The sequence below is a fragment of the Callithrix jacchus genome, chromosome 4, assembly GCF_049354715.1.
Source record: "Callithrix jacchus isolate 240 chromosome 4, calJac240_pri, whole genome shotgun sequence".
Classification (NCBI taxonomy): domain Eukaryota; kingdom Metazoa; phylum Chordata; class Mammalia; order Primates; family Cebidae; genus Callithrix; species Callithrix jacchus.
Genome location: NC_133505.1, coordinates 13,064,015 through 13,087,774, shown reverse-complemented (window position 1 = coordinate 13,087,774; position 23,760 = coordinate 13,064,015). Strand labels below are relative to the sequence as shown.

General features: G+C 40.5%; 2 protein-coding genes across 8 annotated transcripts in view; one reads left to right on the top strand and one right to left on the bottom strand.

Moving 5' to 3' along the window:
- The window catches only part of NUP153 (nucleoporin 153), a 76,661-nt gene extending 53,869 nt beyond the window's left edge, over nt 1–22,792 (bottom strand). For all 7 annotated transcript variants that reach the window (XM_002746195.5, XM_008993919.5, XM_035294821.3 and 4 more), the window contains exons 1-4: nt 22,150–22,792; nt 12,352–12,574; nt 400–648; nt 113–252 (exon numbers count right to left, since the gene is read on the bottom strand). In XM_002746195.5, the coding sequence (XP_002746241.1) occupies nt 113–252; nt 400–648; nt 12,352–12,574; nt 22,150–22,260 (723 nt within the window). In that variant the 5' untranslated portion in view covers nt 22,261–22,792. The remainder of the gene's footprint in view (nt 1–112; nt 253–399; nt 649–12,351; nt 12,575–22,149) is intronic.
- On the top strand, nt 22,038–23,204 carry LOC103792250 (uncharacterized). The gene has a single exon (XM_008993921.5). The coding sequence runs from the start codon at nt 22,541–22,543 to the stop codon at nt 22,841–22,843; it is 303 nt and encodes a 100-aa protein (XP_008992169.1). The 5' UTR covers nt 22,038–22,540; the 3' UTR covers nt 22,844–23,204.
- The last annotated feature ends 556 nt before the right edge of the window (nt 23,205–23,760 follow it).

The window sequence follows — 23,760 nt, the reverse complement described above, 5'->3', positions numbered from 1 at the left end:
CACTGCACTCCAGTCTAGGCAACAGACAAAGACTCTAGCTCAAAAAAAAAAAAACTGTAAGCAATAAATACTCAAAACTAATGGGATTAAATCCAACCCAGTTAGTACTCACAGGGGAAAGTGTTCCAAAGGCAGACAAGTTGAATGCTGGTTTTTTTGAGCTGGTGGCAGTGTGCTGTGAGAGTGAGTGAGAACGTTCAGCTTCTGGGGACCACAGAGGTGGCAATGAAGTGTTCTTTGAAACAGCTATATCTAAAACAAAATTATATATTCCATAGTAATAACACCAATACAAGATCCTAGATTTTTATAAAGACAAAATAAAAATTACAACTCAAAAAAAAATCCCGTAAAATTTAATTTTACTACCCAAATTATGTACTACCACATTAAGAATACCTTTATCAGAAGCTCTTGAAGAAAAACCACTGGTAGTTGAGATGTTATCATCATCATGCTGCGAGGTAGAATCTTTAATTTCCTTTACAAGGGAAAATCCCGAACTGCCAATTGGGAATGCCGAGGATGTAGACGGCTGACAGTGCAATGCAGAGGATTCCAACATAGAGAAATTCAGATGACTCCGATGAAGAGAAGGCCTTGTTAACACATCTGGATAATTTGAAGCAGTACTAGTTGTTGAAGGTTCTTAAAAGAAAGCATTAATATTATGAATATACAACTTAGAGCAATACACTACCACAAGAAAAATGGTTTTTACTTTGAGAAAACAAACTACAGTATATAACAGCTTCAATTCAAATCACTAAGGGCTCCCATAAGCCCAATACAACCTAGTCCTAGGCAAAACAAAGTTCCAACTAACTAAAATTAATTTACCTTGTGTCAAAATATAGCTCAGAGATCACATACAATTTGAACAGTGATTATATGACCTGCCCATAAAAGAATAAAAGCCACATAAGCAACTCGTAAAACAGGCATAAGTCTGTCCTTCCATATATAACCCCTAATTAATGTGTATATCCTCCCAGATATTCTGTATGCATATTTTCCCTAAAACAATCATGTTATGCATCCTGCTCTGTGATTTGTTTCTTCATTTACCAAGATAGTCTTGTTTCTACATTCAGAGCATTCCTTTTAAAAACACTGTGTCAGGCACAGAGGTACATATCTATAATCCCAGCTATTTGGGAAGCTGAGGCAAGATCACTTGAGGCAAGGAGGTCAAGGCTGTAATGCAATATGATCACATCTGTGAACAGCCACTGCAATCCAGCCCAGGCAACATTGTGAAATGCTCTTTCTCTTAAAGAAACAAAACTGCATTGTATTCTATTATATCTTTGTAAATATTTATTCAATTGTTTTTCCAATACTCCATCAAATACACATGCACTGTCATGTGCATACTTTTAAGAATATTCTTTTGGAGAAATCTGTAGTTCTTCATTTTATGTATGAGAATCATGAAGAGAAAAGTAAACAAATATTTCTGAGCTATCCACAAAAAATATAATTCAGTACATCTGAAGTTGGGCCCATACATGAGCTGAAGCAGTTAAATGTGGAATTGCTCTGTCACAGCCAAACTGCATGTTCATTTTTGCTTATGACAGATATTAAATTGTGATTCGACCGATTTCCTGACCAAGTTATATTCCCGATGACAAAATACATTTCTCCCACAATCTCCAACACTGAGTATTAACCTTTTCTGATTTCTATTCAGTCTAATATGCCAAATGACATCACTGTTTTTTATTTGCATATATTTAAACAAGAGGAGTTTTGAGCATCCTTCCCTATATGCATTGGTCATTTATATTTCTGTTATTGATGTAGTCTCTCTTAGTAAGATTAATAAGAGCTCATTTTTTTAAACTAGTAAGAGTGATGTGATACGATACAATAGTTGAAATACAACTATTTTCTTCTAGCTGATTAAACCCATTCCGTTTTTTGATGGTGTATTTTGTAATACAGAAAATAACTTGTACCTTACTTAGAGTCTTATCACTCTGAAACTGTAAAAAATAAAAAATAACTTGTACCCACATTTTGATAGTTGCTTTTATTTCAATGTCTAATCTTGACTCCCATCTGATACTAGTTACAAGGCAGGAGTAAAGGAGGGATTCAGCTTCACTGTTTTCCAAATGGTTAACCTGTTTATAACCCAAGGTAGTCTCTTAAATAAGCCATCCTTTCCTCAATGACTGAGAAGCCACTATTACCACATACTGAATCATACTAAAACCACACTAACATACTCAATGATAGAAGACAAAGATTTTTCTCTAAGACCAGAGGCAAAGCTTCTCACTTTTCCCACTTCTAATCAACATAGTATGGTAAGTTCCAGTCCGAGCATTAAGAGAAGAGAAATAAATAAATGACATCTAAATTTGAAAGGAAAAAGTAAAAAATTATGTTTGCAGATGATATAACCTTACATGTAAATAACAGGAAAGATTCAGGCAACAAAGCTGTTAGAACAAATTTAGCCAAGTATAAGATACAAAAATCAATACCAAAATAATTGTTTCTATGCACTAACAATGAACAATCTGAAAAGTAAATTAAGAAAACAATTTCTAGTAGCATCAAAAAGAATAAAAGATTTAGGAATGAACTAAGGTAAAAGATGTGCACATGGAAACTACAAAACAGTACTAAAAGAAATTAAACATAAATAAATGGAAAAATATCCCACGTACATGGACTAGAAGACTAAATATTGTTAGTATGTCAATAGTATTCAAAGCAATCTACAGATTCAATATAATCTCTATCTAAATCCCAAAGACATTTTTTGCAGAAATAGAAAACCCATGCTAAAATTCATGTGGAATCTCAAGGAACCTCAAAATGCCAAAATAATCTTTAAAAAGGACAACAAAGTTGGAATTCTCATGCTTTCTTATTTTAAAACTTATTACAAAAGTGCAGTAATAAAAACAATATGGCACCGGTGAGATAGAACAGGAGGTGGGATGCAGTTTCTCCTTCACATATTTTCTTTTATTCTTCCCTTCACAAAACCCACAAGGCTACCTTCGCTGATGTCACACTACATTAACCCTGAGGCTTTAGTCACACAAAGAAAACAGCCAGTCTTCTGCACTCTCGTAATGCTTAACTGCACCTTTTAAAGAATTCCAGGAATCGGTCTTAGGAGATCCAAAATCAAACCAAGGTTGCAAAGAGTCCACCTCAGGAAGGAATGCTAAATAACTAATTTACAGCATTTGTGGCCACCGGCCAAACCACTAGGTGGTCCATTACTCAAGATAATCATTGCAACCAGATATACTGCCTTGCATACCCTACCCTGCAGGTGCTTTGCCCAGCCCAGCCTGCACACCTTATCCCGATGTCAATTCCTGAGCTTTGCCTAATTAAAAAAAAATTCCTACTGACTTTTTCCGGGAAGCCAGGAAGAGGACCCTTGAGCCTCATCTTCACTGTCTCCCTTGAGCTCAAGCATACGCCTTGAAATAAAGAACCTGTCTGGGAAATCTGCTTGGCTCCATGTTAATTTCTATTACATAGAGAACCAAAGAGCTTGTGGTTGACGATACCACCATAAAGACAGACAATATAGGCCACAGAAGTGAATACAGGGCCCAGAGATAAACTATCATATGTGATCAAACGATCTTCAACAAGAATTTCAAGACTACTCAATAGGGAAAGGACAATCTCTTCATTAAATGGTTTTGGAAAACTGGAAATCCACATGAAAAAGAATGAACCCTTATCTTGAATCACATACAAAAATTAACTCTAAATGGATTAAAGATCAAAATACAACACCCAAAACTAAAAACTTCTAAAAAAACAATTTCAGGACATGAGATTTGATAATGATTTATTAGATATGACACGAAAAGCAGAGGCCACAGAAGCAAAAATAGACAAACAGGACTATATCAAACGTAAAAACTTGTATGCATCAAATGATGTAATCAACAGAGTAAAAGGGCAACCTACAGGATGGGAGAAAATATCCTCAAATCATATATCTGATAATGGATTCATATCCAAAACATAAAAAGAACTCCATATCCCACTCAAAATGGCTTTTATCAAAAAGGCAATAATGGATGCTGGTAAGGATGTGGAGAAAGGAAAATCCTTGTACACTGTTGTTGGTGGAAATGTCAATTAGTACAGCCATTATGGAGAACATCATTGAGGTTTCTCACAAAAACTAAAAATAGAACCACAGTATGATCCAACAATCCCAATGCTGGGTACATATCCAAGATAAAGCGAACTAGTATATCAAAGAGATTAATCTGCACTCCCATGTTTATTGCGGCACTATTCACAATAGCCAAGATACGAAATTAACCTAAGTATCCATCCACAAATAGGACAAAAAAACTGTGCTACATATACACAATGGAGTATTATTCCGCCATTAAAAAAAAAAGAAAGAACTGAACCCGGTCATTTGCAACAATATAGACAGAACTGGAGGACATCACATTAAGTGAAATAAGCCAGGCACAAAAAGACAAATATCATGGTCTCAAATGTGGCAGCTAAAAACAAAGGACTCAGGCCGGGCACAGTGGCTCACGCCTGTAATCCCAGCACTTTGGGAGGCCGAGGCGGGCGGATCACCTGAGGTCAGGAGTTCAAGACCAGCCTGGCCAACACGGTGAAACCCGTCTATTTTTTTTTAAAAAAACAAAGGATTCAAAGGAACACATGGAGACAGAGAATAGAACGATGGTTACCAGAGGACAGAAGGATGGTGGGGAAGGGGAGCTAAACAGAGGACACAAAAATACAGTTGGAGTAATATCTAGTGTTTGGTAGCATACAGTATAGCAAACATAACTAATTCATTGTCCATTTCAAAATAGCTAGTAAGAGTAAAATTAGAATGCTGCTAACACAAATAAATAATAAATTCTAGGAGTGACAGATATCTCAATTACCCTGATTTAATCAGTACACACTGCATGTTTGTATCAAAATACTACATGTACTCTATATATATGTACAAATATTATGTATCCATAATTAAACCTTTTTTTTAAAGGTAAATCTAAGCCAAAAATCAAAAAGAATTCCTACAACCCCTTCCCCCCAAAAAAGAACCTGGTTAAAAAGTGGGCAAAGAACAAAAGTAGGCATTTCTCTAAGATTGCAGACAAATGGCCAAAAAGTATATGAAAAGATGCTCAACATCACTAATCATCAGAAAAATGCAAATTAAAATGAGATAACATTTCATACCCATTAGGAAAGCTACTAACAGGAAAAGGGAAAATAAATGTTTGCAAAGCTGTGAAGAAATTGTACATTGTCAGTAGGAATATAAAACAGTGCAGCCACTACGAAAATAGTAATTTCTCAAAAAGTTAAGGATACAATTTCCTTATAATCCAGCAATTCCACTCTAGGTATATACCCGAAAGAATTGAAAGCAAGGTCTCAAAGAGATTTGTACACTCATGTTCACAACAGCATCATTCACAAGAGCCAACAGGTAGATGAAATCCAAATGTGGTATACCCATCCAATTTAATATTATTCTGCCTCAGAAAGGAAACTGTGACACATGCTACAGCAAGAACCTTGAAGACACTATGCTAAGTGAAATAAGCCAATAACAAAGACAAGCAACTGTATGATTCATTAGCATAGGTACTTAACAGAGACAGTGCTATAGAACTGGGGCTGGCAAGGGCTGAGAGAGTGACAGGAAATGAGGGGGTACTGTTCAGTGGGTACAGACTTTCAGCTAAATGAAAAAAAACTTTCAGTTAAGATGAAAAAATTCTGAGATGAAAGGTGGTAATGTTTATACAACAATAGGAATATACTTAACGTCACTGAACTGTATGCTAAAAAATAACATAAATTGTATGTTTCATATATTTTACCACAATTCAAAAACACATGTTTCCATTGCATCAAAAATGACCACGAATATTTAAAATAATTATTTATAAAAAGTCCCATTTAAAAAACATGATAGAATATCTAAATTTGTTTTATATATAACAATTTCTTATCAGGCAGGCTCAAGTTAACAGAGATACTGTCTGGTGCTTAGAAATCCACAGGTACAGGTATTTAAACTACTTAGCATTTAAACATTATAAATATTTCAATTTATCTGCGATCAGGATTTACATACACATAGGCTGAAATGTTTCTCAGGGTAGCAAGTATTCCAAACAGTATTGCAGTATATTATACTATGAGAATGCTTTTTACTCATCCCATTCTCTCATCCCTACTACATCAGTTTCTCCTATAGGATAAAAGTGATAAGATAATCTTCTAACTCTTGGCAGACATCAACTAAATCTAGTATGTACAGAAACCACAGAGGAAAAAGAAATCCAATATGGGCCAGGTGCAGCGGCTCATGCCTATAATCCCAGTGCTTTTAGGAGGCTGAGGCAGGAGAATCACTTGAGACCAGGAGTTCAAGACCAGCCTGAGCAACACAGCGACACCTCACTTCTATTAAAAATTTTTACAACCTAGCCATGCATGGCAGCATGCTCTTGTAGTCCCAGCTACCCGGAAGGGTGAGGCAGGAGGAGACTGTAAAGTGAGTAAGTAACACATGTGTTTGGCTTCCCAGTGCATACAAAAATTATGTTTACACTACACTATAGCCTATTAAGTGTACACTAGCATTATGACAATAAAAACAATGTACATACTTTAATTAAAAAATAATTGCTGGCCAGGCACGGTGGCTCATGCCTATAATCCCAGCACTTTGGGAGCCCGAGGTGGGTGGATTACGAGGTCAGGGGCTGGAGACTAGCCTGGCCAACATGGTTGGCCTGTCTCTACTAAAAAAAAAAAAAGTCAGCAGCTGGGCGTGGTGGCATGCACCTGTAATCCCAGTTACTCCAGAGGCGGAGGCAGGAGAATCGCTTAAACCCAAAAGGTGGTACAGTGAGCCGAGATCTCGCCACTGCACTCCAGCCTGGACAACAGAGCAAGACTCTGTCTTGGGGGGAAAAAAATTCTAACAAATGATAATATGCTGAGCCTACAGAAAATCATCATGTCTGAGCTGGTAACAGGTCTTTGCCTCAGTGTTGATGGCTACTGACTGATCAGGGTGATGAGTACTGAAGGCTGGGGGTGGTTGCGGCAATTTCTTAAAATAAGACAACAATGAAGTTTGCCTCATCAACTGATTATTCCTTTAACAAAAGATTTCTCTGTGGCATGCAATGTCTTTGATAGTATTCTAACTGCAGAATTTTCAGAACTGAAATCAATCCTCTCAAATTTTGCTGCTGATTTATCAACTTCAACTAAGTTTACATAATACTCTAAATTATTTTATATCTTAAAAATGTGCAAAGTATCTTTACCAAGAGTAGATTCCATCTCAAGAGACCACTCTTTGTTCATCCATAAAATACAACTCCACATCCATTCAAGTTTGACCATAAGATATCACAGTAATTCAGTAACATCTTCAGACTCCACTTCTAATTCTAGTTCTCTTTCTATTTCCACCACATTTGTAGTTCCTTCCTCCACTGAAGTCCTGAACCCCTCAAAGATATCCATGGGGATTGGAATCAATTTTCTCTAAACTCCTATTCATGTTAATATTTGGACCTCCTCCTGTAAATCACAAATGGTTTTTCTCCAAACAATTAGCCTTGACTTGAAACTCAACAAAGGTTCTTAGTGTCATCTAGAATCGTCAATCTTTTCCAAAAGGTTTTCAATTTATGACTCTGACAGTGATAGCTATATGAAAGCTATTTCTTAAACAGTAAGACTAGAAAGTCAAAAATGCCTCCTTGATCCATGGCTGCAGAAGGACACTGTATTAGCAAGCATGAGAACAACATTAATCTCCTAGCACATCTCATTAGAGCTTTCCGGTGACTAGAGCTCTAGTACCAATGCATGTATTGGAAAGGTTTTCAGGGCCGGTCGCGGTGGCTCATGCCTGTAATCCCAGCACTTTGGGAGGCCGAGGCGGGTGGATCACAAGGTCAACAGATCGAGACCATCCTGGTCAACATGGTAAAACCCATCTCTATTAAAAATACAAAAAATTAGCTGGGCATGGTGGCACGTGCCTGTAATCCCAGCTACTCAGGAGGCTGAGGCAGAATTGCCTGAACCCAGGAGGCGGAGGTTGCGATGAGCCGAGATCGGGCCATTGCACTCCAGCCTGGGTAACAAGAGCAAAACTCCGTCTCAAAAAAAAAAAAAAAAAAAAAGGTTTTCACTGTGACAGTTCTGTATATCATATAATTCTAAGATCTCAGTGGATAGAATAATAAACATTCAATTTTACACTCAGGTATCTGTAAGTAACCTGCAGTTCGGCTGATATTAGCTGAATTTAATGGAGCCAGGCTGGATTATAAAATTAACATCAATTCTCCATCATTTCTGGGTTCATCTTTGAGCTGAACCTAAACCAGCTAAAAGGTCACCATTCCTAATGACCTTCAAGGTGATGGGTCATCTAGATGCAGACACTGATTTACAATTCTACCCAGCTGGACTCAACCAATCTCATTCAAATGTTGCAAACAATTTCCTCTCACACACTGGAAAAAAAAAAAGGTAATCATTTCACAACATCATGCTTTGTTTCTATTATTGCAAAAATTATTATTTTGCAAATTTATATTAAATGTCTGTTAAGTCATTTGTGGTATAGTATTACTTGAGATGAATAATACTTTGAGACTTTAACATAGGGCTACAAAAAGTTTTGTAAGCATATATTTTAAAATATGTAGTGAAAGAAAAAAATAAATATACTGAAAGAAACATACACTGCGAGATAAGTTGGGCTTCATCAAAATTAAAAACTTGTGTTTTAAAGGATAGGATCTGCTGGGCACATTGGTTCATGCCAGTAATCCCAGCACTTTGGGAGGTCAAGGCAAGTGGATTACCTGAGGTCAGGAGTTTGAGATCAGCCTGGCCAACATGGTGAAACCCCAACTCTAATAAAAATACAAAAAATTACCCAGGCGTGGTGGCAGACACCTGTAATCCCAGCTACTTGGAGGCTGAGGCAGGAGAATCACCTGAACCCGGGAGACAGAGGTTTCAGTGAGCCAAGATCTCACCACTGCACTCCAGCCTGGGCAACAAGAGCAAAAACTCTGTCTCAAAAAAAAAAAAAAAAAGGACCAAGAAAACAAAAAGGCAACTTAGAGAAAATATTAACAAATCATATACTGATATGGGACTTATAACCAGAATCTGTTACAATTCAACAATAAAAAGACAAGTATCTCAATTAGAAATGGGAAAAGGCTGGGTACAATGGCTCATACTCATAATCCTAGCTCTTTGGGAGACAAAGATTTAGGATCACTTGAGGCCAGGAGTTCAAGACCAGCTTGGGTAACATAGCAGGACCTCATCTCTACAAAAAATCTTAAAATTACCCAGGCATGGTGGGGCTCTGGCCTGGAGTCCAGCTACTCAGGAGGCTGAGGTGGGAGGATGGCTTGAGCTCAGGAGTTTGAGGCTGCAGTGAGCTACGACTGCACCACTTCCTTCCAGCCTCAGCAACAGAGCAAGATCTTGTCTACTCCTCTCCCACAAAAAGACATGCAAATGGAAAATAAGCACATTAAAAGGTGCTCAACATCATTAGTTGTCAGGGAAATGCAAATCAAAACCATAAAGAGAGGCCAATAGATCCTCTAGGATAGCCACAATCAAAATAAATGGAGGCCAGCCTGGTGGCTCATGCCTATAAACCTAGCACTCTGGGAGGCACAGGTAGGCTGATCACCTGAGGTCGGGAGTTTGAGAGCAGCACATGGTGAAACCCTGTCTCTACTAAAAAGACAAAAAAAAAATTAGCTGGGCATGGTGCCTGTAATCCCAGCTATTTGGGAGGCTGAGGCAGGAGAATTGCTGGAACCTGGGAAGCAGAGGTTGCAGTGAGCAGAGATCATGCCACTGCACTCCAGCCTGGGTGACAGAGCAAGACTCCATCTAAAAAAATAAATAAAATAAAATAAAAATAAACAGAAAATAAGTGTTGGTGAGGATACAGAGAAACCAGGACCTTCATGCACCACTAATGAGAAAGATAAAACATTAAACACAGAATTATCATATGACCCACCAGTTTTACTCCACAAAAAAGTGTGCACATGGCCAGGCACAGAGGCTCACACTTGTAATCCCAACACTTTGGGAACCCGAAGTGGGCAGAATGCTTGAGCCCAGGAGTTTTGAGACCAGCATGGGAAACATGGCAAAACCCCATCTCTACAGAAAATACAAAAAAACTAGTCAGATATGGTGGTGGATGCCTGTAGTCCCAGCTATTCAGGAGCCTGAGGCTGAAGAATGACCTGAGCCTGGGGAGGTTGAGGATACAGTGAGCTGTGAACACGCCACCCTATTTCAAAAATAGCTTGCACACCAATATTCATAGCAGCATTATTCCTAATAGTCTAAAAGTGAAAACAACCCAAATGTCCAACTGATGGATGGATAAATTGAATGTAGTTTATCCATAGAATAAAATACTGCCCAGAAGGAAAAAATGAAGTTCTGACACAAATATGAATGAACCTTGAAAACAATGTACTAAGTCAGCAGTCGCCAACCTTTATGACACCAGGGACCAGTTTTGTGAAAGACAGTTTTTCCATGGATGGTGCAGAGAAGGGGAGGGGGTTTCGGGATGATTCAAGTGCCTTACATTTACTGTGCACTTTATTTCTATTATTACTACATTGTAATACATAATGAAATAATTATACAACTAGCCATATGTAAAATTAGGGGGAGCCCTGAGCTTCATTTCCTGCAACTAGACGGTCCCATCTGAGGGTAATGGGAGACAGTGACATATCATAAGGCATTAGATTCTCACAAGGAGCAATAAGAAGCACAAAACTTAGATCCCTAGAATGCACAGCTCACAACAGGGTTTGCACTCCTATAAGAATCTAATGTCACTGGCAATCTGACAGGAGGCGGAGCTCAAGCAGTAAAGCAAGCAATGGGGAGCAGCTGTAAACACAGATGAAGCTGCTCACCAGTACTCCTCTAACTTCCTGCTGTGCGACCCAGTTTCTAGCAAGTAAAGGAGAGATACTGTTCCGTGACCCAGGAGTTGAGGACCCCTGAACTAAGCAAAAAAAATCAGTCACAAAGCTCACATATGTGTCCATTTATTAAAATGAAATGTTCAGAATAAGCAAAGCCACAGAGAAAGCAGATTAACAAAAGCTCAAACCTTTAAAGTCTAGGGTCACTTAACTGCAAGATTAATGAATAGCCCAATTGAGCTTGCTCCAAAAAGGGAAGGAGCCAATTACTGTTATGTTTTATACTCAAATCCATGAATTGTGAGAGGCACTAACATAGTCTCATTTAACAGTTAACATTAGGCCAGGTGCAGAGGCTCAGGCCTGTAATCCCAGCACTTTGGAAGGCCAAGGCAGGTAGATCACCTGAGGTCAGGAGTGTGAGACTAGCCTGGCCAACATGATGAAACCCGGTCTCTACGAAAAAATACAAAAATTAGTGGGTATGGCGCATGTGCCTATAATCCCAGGTACTCAGAAGGCTGAGGTGGAAGAATCGTTTGAACCCGGGAGGCAAATGTTGCAGTGAGCCAAGATCATGCCACTGCACTCCAGCCTGAGTAACAGAGCAAGACTCCGTCTTTCCAGAGGGGGGGAAAAAAAAGATTAACATTTATACAGGCTACCTTAGTACTAGGACCTACTTTAAGGGCTTCAAAATTACTCTTTTTGAAACAACTTATGAAGATACAGAGAAGAAAATTTATTATCTTGCCAAAAGCCACATGACTCATTGTTGATGTGAAAATTAAAACCCAAAACCCAACATCAGAGCTTGCACTCAGCCAGGCACGGTGGCTTACGCCTGTAATCCCAGCACTTTAGGAGGCTGAGGCAGGTGGACCACGAGGTCAAGAGATCGAGACCATCCTGGTCAACATGATGAAACCCCGTCTCTACTAAAAATACAAAAAATTAGCTGGGCATGGTGGTGCGTGCCTGTAATCCCAGCTACTCAGGAGGCTGAGGCAGGAGAATTGTCTGAACCCAGGAGGCGGAGGTTGCGGTGAGCCAAGAGCGCGCCATTGCACTCCAGCCTGGGTAACGAGCAAAACTCCATCTCAAAAAAAAAAAAAAAAAAAAAAGAGCCACTCTTAACTGATATAGTTTATCAACCTTCCTTAATAAATAATACGCTGATAAATAAAAAAAGACATCCAATTTGAATCTGATTATCACCCTCCTCCCATATGGTTTATGCACCACCTGATTAGGTTTACCATGACACGGTTATGTATTCAAAATTAGGGCATGAAAGCCTGTAACCAAATAGCCACATTTTACTTACCTTCTGTATTACTGACTGCTGGCTCAGGTGTGATTCTCCCATCAGTAATGTTAGAGCTGTCCTCATTGGCATATATCAAATGGTCCTCTTTATTTTCTGGCCAGCGTGGAATCTCACTTGTGTCTGTTGAACAGCTGCATACATCTTCATTCTTGTTGAAGTATTTTTGTAGCCACCCTGGCACAATATTCTTAACAGATTCTGTAACCCTGCTAAGAATGCCCTGTTGAGGGGAAAAAAACACATGATAGTTTTAGAAATTTATCTTTTTAAAGTAAGTACCTACTTACTAAAAGCCATGCCAAGCAAAACACAATGGTTTCCAACAAGTTTGCTAAAAATCAGATTCTAAAGTTACTGCTGACATAATGGTATTTTACAGATTCTATGGATGTGAAATTCTTTCTTCTATGTGCATACATAAGCCAGTGATTGTTCCAAATGGCTGTATTACTCTAATCCTTCAAAAAACCTCAAAGGTCATCAAATAGGCAATATCAATTTTAGATTTACTAATAAAATATGTAATAAACATTTTAATCTCAGAGAAAAGGCATCCATTTTTTCCCCAGTATATTAAAACAACAATACTTTCAACAGCTTTCTTAAGCACTTATTTTACTGTACATTCTTTAAGAAAAATAAAAGTTCAGACAAATAAAGATATGAGGGGCTTTAAAAAAAAAAAAAGGAAATAAAACAATTAATCCACCCAGGCGTGGTGGCTCATACCTGTAATCCTAGCACTTTGGGAGGCCCAGGTGGGCAGATCACCTAAGGTCAGGAGTTCGAGACCAGCCTGACCAACATAGAGAAACCCCATCTGTACTAAAAATATGAAAAATTAGCTGGGAGTGGTGGCACATGCCTGTAATTCCAGCTACTCAGGAGGCTGAGGCAGGAGAATTGCTTGAACCTGGGAGGCGGAGGTTGCAGTGAGCCAAGATTGCACCACTGCACTCCAACCTGGCAACTGGCAACAGCGTGAGACTGTCTCAAAAAGAAAAGAAAAAGTTAAATTAAGCTTAATATAATTGAGTGGTCCTCAAAGTGTGATCCCTTTTTAGCAGTATTATCAGCATCATCACAGGTCCTTCTCCAGCCCTACTAAAAGATAAACTCCAGAGGTAGGTCCCACCTGTTTAATCGAGCCCTCTGAAGTGATTCTAATACTGGAAATCAGATACATTTTCAGGAAATTAAGATATATTTTAGAGAAGGCCCTCTAAAACAGATGAATAAAATTGTGCATCCTTGAAAGGCTTAATCTTCGGTTGTCTAGAACACATATACATGTGGAGCACTACTCAGACAATATTTAAGATCATAATGAAAATATTCTAAAGTGAATCAGGTAAACAAATCTTACCACAGACTGTGCTAAATATGATACAGTTCATAAAACTATGTTCCCAGTGTTTCCCAAACTTTAGCCATGATTTTCACCTGTACTGTTTTTCTCTGAATCCGCTCACTTGAATTTGCAGTTTTTCTTTAAATCTACTCACTTTTCTTAAAATTTAGCTTTTTCCTACACACACACACAAATTTATAAAATCACAGATTTGATGCTGTTCTAGTATCCACTTGTCCTTCTCTCAGCCTATTTTTGATAAGCTGTTTCTATGGACCGCACAACCAACTGGTTTCTAGTGAAACTGGCCCATGAGAGATATTAGCAAACACTAGGTATTAAAGAATGGGAGTAAAGAGAGTCTTTCTTCTGTGCTCCTCCCTGCTTAAGTCTTGCTCCATCTCCAAAACTACCATTCCGGTTACAGCATTTCTTCCCTTTATTCCTCCAGTCCTAGAGAAGGTAGCAGCTTTTGCTATTATTAGTCTCTGTGTATCTCGCTATCCTGTATTTATTCCATTAACCACCAGCGTATCGATAAGTAGACCTCTTCTTAAAGGTATTTCCACTGAGGCCAGGCACAGTGGCTCACGCCTGTAATCCCAGCTCTTTGGGAGGCCAAGGCAGGCAGATCACTTGAGGTCAAGCTGAGACAATCCTGGCCAACATGGTGAAATCCCGTCTCTCCTAAAAATACAAAAATTAGCCAGGCATGGTGGTGCACGCCTGTAGTCCCAGCTACTTGGGAGGCTGAGGCAAGACAATTGTTTGAACCTGGAAGGCAGAGGTTTGCAGAGAGCCGAGATCACGCCACTGCACTCCAGCCTGGGTGACACAGCGAGACTCCATCTCAAAAAAAACTTTTAAAATGCTCTCTGTAGCCCTAAAGTCTACACTAGATAATCATAAATAATAAATTTAAATTCAAGGATTAAAGGAGTGAATTTTAGAATGTGAACTGGCAAAATCCACTGGGTTTTCTCTCTCCAATAAAGAAGGGTTCTTCATTTGGCAAAACATATCAAAAATGCCACTGAGATTAAGACTAGTTAAAAATCCAATTTGGGAACTAAAAGTAAATTCAATACTACGTACATATAAGAACATTCAATGTGTAAGGTACAGTGAGTATGTTAGCTTTTCAAATTGTATTTAACCTGAGTTAAAGGATTAATGAGTTGGGAGTGGTGGCTCATCCCTGTAATCCAGCAACGTTGGGAGGCCGAAGCAGGCAGATCACGTGAGGTCAGAAGTTCAAGACCAGCCCGGACAACATGCAAAACCCAGTCTCCATTAAGAATACAAAAGCTAGCCAGGCGTTGTGGTGGGCACCTATAATCCCAGCTACTCAGGAGGCTGAGGGAGGAAGAACTGCCTGAACCCGGGAGGCAGAGGTTGTAGTGGGCCAAGATCATGTCACTGCACTCCAGGCTGGACTACAGAGACTCCATCTCAAAAAGAAAAAAAATAAAAAGGATTAATGAAAGGCAGCTGGGGTGAGGGAAGGCTATTATGCAACACTAAGTCAGAACTCATTTGTAATTAAGAACATTCTTTTCTTATAAACCTTTTCACATGAATAACCAGAGGTATCTTTTCAATATGCCAACTCCTTGTCATTTCTATATATCCTTTCTTCTTCATATACAAAGCTCTTTTCTTCCTATTAGTTTTCTTGACTTCAGTTCTGTTCAACTGCCTTTTCTTCACATTATCCATAGCAGTATTCAGATTATAAAATCTCCTTTCTCAAATAATCTCACTGTATCTTTAACCATAAATATCAAAAACAGTCCATCATCAGTTTAAAGGTTCTGGAATCCTATTCTCCCAGAACACACAGCTATCTGGATTTCTATCTGCTCCCTGTATTGTGCTGAAGCCGGTCACTGACCCTTACTTTTCTTCCAGGGTTCTATATACAATCTCCTTACCCATTTAACTCTCAGAGATTAAAAAATACCTATTTCTTTCCATGGCTTTTCTGGCTATTAAAAAAAAAGAAAAAAAACCTATTTCTTATAAAACATCTTAAAAACTAATAGTAAAAACATATGTCATTCTTATCTTTTAGTTATTTCTAGTTTTCTAAAATATATCTAACATTTCTTATTTTAATAAAATTTCTCAGGTCAGGTGCAGTTGCATCTAGGAGTTCGAGACCAGTGGCCAACATGGTGAAGCACCATCTCTACTAAAAATACAAAACTTAGCTGGGTGTAGTGACAGGCACCTGTAATCCCAGCTACTAGGAAGGGGTGAGGCAGGAGAATTGCCTGAACTGCACTCCAGCCTGGGCGACAAAGCAAGACTCCCTCTCGAATTAAAAAAAAAATATCCTCTATCACAACTTTAACACTCACTTATTTCCATGAGGCAAAAAAAGTAATGAAGTACTCAAATCCTAATGCAGTCATAGTGAATCTAGTTTCTTTTCTCCTCCCTCTGTCATCCAGGCTGGAGTGGAGTGGTACAGTGACGGCTCACTGCAACCTCCACCTCCTGTGGCTGAAGCAATCTTCTCACCTCAGCCACCCAAGTAGTTGGGACCACAGGTGCGAACCACCACACTCAGCTAATTTTTGTATTTTCTTGGTAGAGACAGGGTTTTCACCATGTTCCCCAGGCTGGTCTCACATTCCTGGACTCAAGCAATCCGTCCACCTTGGCCTCCAAAGCACTGAGATTACAGGCGTGAGACACTGTACCCGGCCTTGAATCTAGTTTCAATCATCTGAATTTAACATCCAAATCTAAGACATTATTGGTTATATTTTCTAAGCCCATGTCCTTCAGGACCCAAGTTTACCCTATCCAATCAGCCCAAGTCCTCTGGCCATTTAATCTATTTTTCTAGCTAAAGAATTAAAATTCAACCTACAGTTGGCTACAAATTTCAACTTCCTTCAAAACTATCTGCCACAAATGCAGTAAGGAGAAAAATGATCTGGCTTACTATTTCTAGTCATGCACTCTGTAGAGGTGGTATTAATAGATAGTTAACAGTAACTAAACCAATACAAGAAAAGGAGCCCCTAAAAGACATTTCAAACAAGCAACAGAAAACTAAATAAAGCCAGGCTCAGTGGCTCATGCCTGTAATCCCAGCACTTTGGAGGCCAAGGCAGGTAGGTTGCCTGAAATTAAGACTTCGAGACCAGCCTGACCAACATGGTGAAACCCCATCTCTACTACAAATACAAAAATTAGCCAAGTATGGTGGCAGATGCCTGTAATCTCAGCTACTTGGGAGGTTGAGGCAGGAGAATCACTTGAACCTGGGAGGCAAAGGTTCCAGTGAGCCGAGATCGGGCCACTGCACTCCAGCCTGGGCAACAGGCTTAAAAAAAAACTCAATAAAAGCTCCCAGTAGTTCAACTCACTAAAAGTTACCTACAAAATACTATCACACTTTTTCTCATGTAACATGTTTAAAAATTGGGAGTAAGAGTTTATTTCTTAAATTACATGTGAAAAAGATAAGCAAAATCAAGCAAACTGAAATACCTATAGATAGAAATGGCATCCTATCATCCTGTTTCTGACAATAAATTTTATGTGACAGCAAGACTTTAAACCAGGCTTCCCAACACAAGATCTTTTTAAAATATATTACAACCATGAAATAAGCTAAAGAGCTACAAATAAATATTCTTTTTTTAAAAAAAAGTACAAAATAGCATGGTGGCTCACACCTGTCATCCCAGAGCTGTGCGAGGCCGAGGCAGGCAGATCATGAGGTCAGGAGCTCAAGACCAGCCTGGCCAACATGGTAAAACTCCATCTCTACTGAAGATATACAAAACTAGCCAGGTGTGGTGGCAGGTGCCTGTAATCCCAGTTACTCAGGAGGCTGTGCCAGGAGAATCACTTGAACGTGGGAGGAGAAGATTGAAATCAGCTGAGATCGCACCATTGCACTCCAGCCTGGGTGACAGGGCAAAACTCCATGTCAAAAGAAAAAAAAAAAGAAAATACAAGATAATTACAATATTTGCAACAATACTCTGCACCTAATGAAAATGGTTTTGGCTGGGCGCGGTGGCTCATGCCTGTAATCCCAACACTTTGGCAAGCCAAGGCAGGCAGATCACTTGAGGTCAGAAGTTTGAGACCACCAAACCAATATGGTGAAACCCCATCTCTACTAAAAATACAGAAATAGCCAAAAGTGGTGGCACAGCTACTCAGGAGGGTGAGGCAGGAGAATCACTTGAACTTGGGAAGCAGAGACTACAGTGAGCCCAAGATCACACCACAGCACTCCAGCCTGGGTGACAGAGCTAGATTCTGTCTCAAAAAAAAAAAAAAAAAGAGAATGTTTTAATTAGTGATATCAGACCAAAGTTTTAATTTTACTTCAAACTAAGATAACTGCCTTGTCAGGTACTTCCTAGAAAATGGATACAGCAAGTGGGCTTTTAAAATCACTTATTAGAAAAATTGGTAAGTAAATTAATGTAATACCACACAAAGCCTCTCATCACAAACAAAAGCCCTACTTTGCATTAAACAATTAAACACACAAAAGTATTAGTTACCTAAAGGAAAAAAACCTGTAATAAGGCAGGAAAATTCAGAGACAATGTAAAGACCCTAAATCAGGAGATTAATTTGAGTAATAACAAACTCCAGTTTCCCACACACAAAAAAAAGACCCTAAATCAAATGGTTCTATTTAATTTCAAATTTCAATGGCATATCTACAGTAAGGACTCAATTTTAAATAACTCCTTACTTATATATATATGCCAGGTCCTGTTCTGAAAGCTTCACTTACATTTCTCATTTAATCTCCACAACAGTTTTCACTTTACAGATGAGTAAATTAACTTGTCCAAGTCAGGGTAGAACAGAGATTCAAACTCAGGCTGACTCTATTACACTACATTGTTTTCCTATCAACTGTTTCCATTTCTATTCCCACTGACTGTATTAAGCATCTAGGATAAAGCAAAGGACAAAATAAAAGTCAAAAACTTGGTGACTTCTGGAATAATTTAAATATTTAACCTCTAAATATCCCTCCTTTTCAAATCTGAGAACACTCCAGTCATCAGATAAAAGGCAGGACATACTTATTTGGGACAAAGTATCACAAAGAAGCTACCAAAACAAATAAAAACTACACTATTATATAAACCATGGTATAGCAAACCATGATCTGTGGGCTGGGCCAAATTCAGACCTTGGACTATTTTTCCACACGCTAAGAATGGTTTTTACATTTGCTAAAGGATTGTTCAAAACAAAGGACAATTTGCCACAGTAGAGCCTAAAAATTTACTGTGTCCCTTTCAGAAAAAGTTTACTGACCCCAAATCTAAGAGAGGTTTCCTCCCCCTTTTAAAAAAATACCTAATGGCCTTAGGCACAGTGGCTGGCTTGCACCAGATCACGTGGTCAGGAGTTTGGGACCAGTCTGGCCAACACGGTGAAACCTACTCTCTACTAAAATACAAAAATTAGCCAGGTGTGGTATAGTGTGCCTGTAATACCAGCTACTCAGGAGCTCAGGAGGCTGAGGCAGGAGAATTGCTTGAACCTGGGAGGCCAAGGTTGCAGTGAGCTGAGATCGTGCAACTACACTCCATCCTGGGCAAAAGAGCAAGACTTTGTCTGGTGGGGAAGACGGGGAGAGAAAAAGCTAAATGCAGGAACTGACTTGTAAGACAAGTTATATCTAGGAGAATTAAAGGTGGAGTCCCTTGACTCCAAACCAAGCACACGCCCCACCCCACCCCACCCCACCCCCATCCAGAAGGGCAAAAATAAGTGGTTTCCTCTCACCAGGAGGTGGCAGTAGTTCTTCCAGAGGCAAGGTTCTGGTTTGCCCATGGGCTCAACACGGCAAACCCCATATCTACCATATATAAAAAAATTAGCCGGCATGGTAGTGGCCGCCTGTAAACCCAACTACTTGAGAGGCTGAGGCAGGAGAATCACTTGAACCCGGGAGGCAGAGGAGGTTGCAGTGAGCCGAGATCGCGTCATTGCACTCTAGCCTGGGCAAAAGTGTGCGACTCCGTCTCAAAAAGAAAAGAAAAAATCAGAAGTTAAAGAGGGAAAGTGGTAAATTTACAGCTTTTCCCAGGAGAGCTAAACCCAGAAGTCAAAACAGGAAATTGCAAGTCAAATGAACATATGCAGAAGTCACAGGTACTGGGTGAAGACTGCACTAGCAAGTTGGCCTGACAAGCATTGGCAAACATCCATTAACTAACAGCGCCAGACCTCTCATTCTTACTTCAACTTTCTGTTATACTACCAAAAGCTTCATTTTTGCCCAGAAACCCTTGGACGCTTAATCAAATAACATTAGTATCAAACATGCAAGGAGCTTCATGATGACTCAGCAGCTGCTGCAAAACATCCAGTTGACAGTCTAGGATAGCTGACAGCAAGCAGGTCCACCAAAGTCCCAGTAAGGACTAACGACCCTAGGTCCACCGAAGTCCCAGTAAGGACTAAGGAAGTCCTTATTTTTTAAATGATAATAATAATAAAAAGGAGAGTATTCTTTTGAATACACCTGAATAATTTCCTTGGGTAGTGGTAGTTTCTGCCAATATTAAATAGCACCTACAGTGTTGACCAAGAAACCCCTAAATACCTTTAATTCCCAATTCAAAAGCTAAAATATGTTTTCTTTTTTAATAGCCAGAAGCAAGAGGCAAAAGTATTTCAGACAGGAGGCAATGATAAATTATCAGGATTTAAAACAAAACTAAACAGTCTGAAGTCATATCAACTCTAAGACAACGTGGATCATAGGTGTTATGCTGCCAAGGCATCGTCTCCCCAAAATTACACTTGTATTTTATCTAAGTGCATTTAAAAATAAGCCATGATTAACTTCAGCATCTGGCAAATATTAATTCCTTGCTAACGTCTACCCAGACCCAATGGCCTATATTTAAAACATGCCATTTTTCTGTATGTCATACAAGAAAATCTAAGCACTCAAAGACCTTCATAAGAGAAAAGAAAGCATGCACGTCTAACTTTCATTCTACAGAAGGATTAGGTTAAATGGCCAGGCTTGTGAACTGAATTATAATCTTAAATCTGCTTGCAAATACCCCCGTGCTTCAGAAATTTGAAAACCAAGCACTTTACATACGTATCTGGGGAAAAACTGGTGGGAGTAATAACAATGCCAAACCTTCTAACCATCAGTAGAGAACGACTTAAAATACCGGAACCACAATTTTTACTACTCAGACATTTCCCTCAAAATAGAAAAGGAAATTTTAAAAATCCCTCAAATCTTTACTTTTAAAAATCTGTTGATAATGACACAATTTAACAACATCGAACATGTGAAAGTGTGCAATCTTCATTAGCATCCAGAATAAAGTAATCTAGGAAGTCTACCTTTAACAGCAGGCAACAAGTTATCAGATCCTTTTGCTACATTTTTGTTAAGACACACTTCCCACCTTGTATCATTGGTAAGTTTTTTAAGTGGCTTTATTAAAGTAGGTGTTGTAACATTTCCTTAATCCTTCTAATAAGCAGTATTTTAAAAATGGAATTTTCTCGGAATCAACGATCCCATTTACAATTAGGATCATCTTTTTTTATATTTTAAACATCCAAGAGTCCATACAGTGGCTAAACTATAAGATCATCAACATTCCTGGAGTGTCGAAAGTAACTAAACTTCTAAAATACGCCCCATAATATTAACATATTTTGTGTATGAGATCAGAGCGGGAGTCCCGGTCAACTGTGGAGAATGGCCAATTCCAGCCTCCAAAATAAGGGGGGGGGGGAGTCGCGCAGCAGAGAAAAGACGTAAGGGTGGAGAGGGACTTTCAAAATGCCCCAGTGCCACGGTTAACTATAACCCGGTTACGAAAATATAAGCCAATGTTCTCAAAACGAGGGACACGGGCAGGGGAAACCGAGAATTAATTCATAGGCTGAGATTAAGTTATTCCACTTTCCATATAACAGCGCCCCCAACAACTCCCTGTCTGCCCCAGAGTTAAGATTCTTCGGGGTTACCCTCCTCCCCACACTGAAGGAGAGACTAGAAAACAGTAAGCATAAGGGCCGTCAATCACATCTTTTCCTTTCTCTCTCGAAAGGACGTAATACCCTCAAACTCCCAATCCCCGCCAAAAAAGAAAGAAACGCGCGCACCGGCACCCTAGGCCTACAATTTCTTTTCCCGCCCAGAGCCTGCCTGGGAAAGCCCCTGGCCCAGAGGGTTGGGGAAAAGGCGGCCCGAACCACACGTGTGCGCCGCAAAGCTGGGCCTGTTTCAGCCCACTTCCCGTCACCACCCCCAATGGCTTGAGCTCCCCCGGAGCCTCACTCGGGCCTTTCCTCAGGCCCTCCTGTCTGCTCCACGTGGGGCGCCGGGGCCTCGAACCGCCTGTCCCCTCCAGCCGAGTTCCCGACCCGCCAGACCACCACGTCGTCAGGTCCCATACCTGGTGCTGTTGTCGCCCCTGCTGGTAAGGCTTAATTGGCCCCTGATGGCAACGCCGCATCCGGATCTTGCCGCCACCGCCCCCTCCGACTCCTCCGGCTCCTGAGGCCATGGCGGAGCCTCCGCCGCTTCCCGCTCCGGGGCGGGTAAGGGGGCGGGAGAGGCAGAGGCGGAGGCCTTAGAGCGCCCCCCCGCCCGGCCCCGGCCCAAAGTCCGCCCGCGCTGTCCACACAGTGGGCACAGGCACCCCAGGAACCGCGAGGTTGAGAGCAGGAGCGGAGAGAGGGTGAGTGCTGGCAGCCGGGAAGGGGGTGGCGGCCGCAGAGGCCAAGGAGCTGGCTCCGGTCCGGCCGCCTCTGCGGACCCCCGCCTCTCTGTATGTCACGGTCTCTATGGAGATCTCCCGCAGAGGACAGCGCGAACAGCTCCCGGCGCTGCTGAGGCCTAACTCGACCGCCGGCTGGTGGGGTTCTTCCGTCGCCCTAGCCGTAGCTGCCGCAGTTGAAGCCGCTGGCGCCGCCCGCCTACCCCTCCCCTGTGCGCTCAGCGCCCGCCCCGCCGTCGTCGTCGTCTCTGCAGCCGCCGCCGCCGTTGCGCCTATTACCGCCGCTAAAGCGGCTGCTGCGGTCGCGAACCAGAATGTCGTCACTCATCAGCGCCCGACGCATTTGCATCATCACGCTGCGACGAGCTGATAGGCAAAGAGGAAGGACTGGTCGAGCCTACGCTCTCGGCCGCGCGGCACGCTGGGAAACGTAGTTCAACGACGGAACGCGGCTTCTCGGAAAGGAAGAGGGACGAGGGAAAAGGTCTCCAGAGCGCCGCAGAGGCACAAAGCCAAGGGGTTCTTTTGCTGTTCTTGGCTGTAAATTAGACTCTGAAAAGGCACTTAACATAAAAACAGTAACCTCTTCCTACTCTCTTCCCTGTCGGTTGGTTAAGTGGGCAGGAAGTAAGCAAATAGTAAAATCAAAGACAAGAGCTAATGATTTAAGAAAGGGGGAAAAAAATCTATGGTTGAAAAACGATGTCCATGATCCTTAGAATCAGAAAATATATACGGCTTCATTAATGTTTTTTTAAACATAAAGGCTTTGTTGCCAGACACACGGGGCTGGAATTCTGGTTCCGCCACTCTATTTATTTGACCTTGGATGAATCAAAACTGTGTGAGCCTTAGCTTCCTCCTCCGTAAAATGGGAGCTTTAAAATCCACCTTATAAAGCTGTTGTGAGGAGCAGACGTGATTATCTATGGAGAGCACGTATATTTGCAAATAGACGAGAAATGCAATGAATGATTACAATTATAACCTATGCAGTCAGCTCACATTAGGAGTAAGTGATATATTCTTAGTAATAAAAGTATACCATATTTGCTCCAAATAGAAGGCATTATATTTAGGAAACCGAGTAAGTGGGCTAGACTTAAAGACTGAATCCACAAAATGTATATTCTAGGAGATGACGATTAGAAAGGTCCTGGTGATCACATAATCCAACCCTCTCATTCAACCAACAAGAGGTCCAGAAAAATTTAGGTGGCACAATCAATGACACTGAGATGGGTAATCAAAACCAAGACTATGACCCAACTTTTCTGTAAGAGTTAA

Excerpts from the sequence above, each read along its gene's own strand:
- LOC103792250 (XM_008993921.5), top strand. The coding sequence starts at position 22,541 with ATGGAGATCTCCCGCAGAGGACAGCGCGAACAGCTCCCGGCGCTGCTG.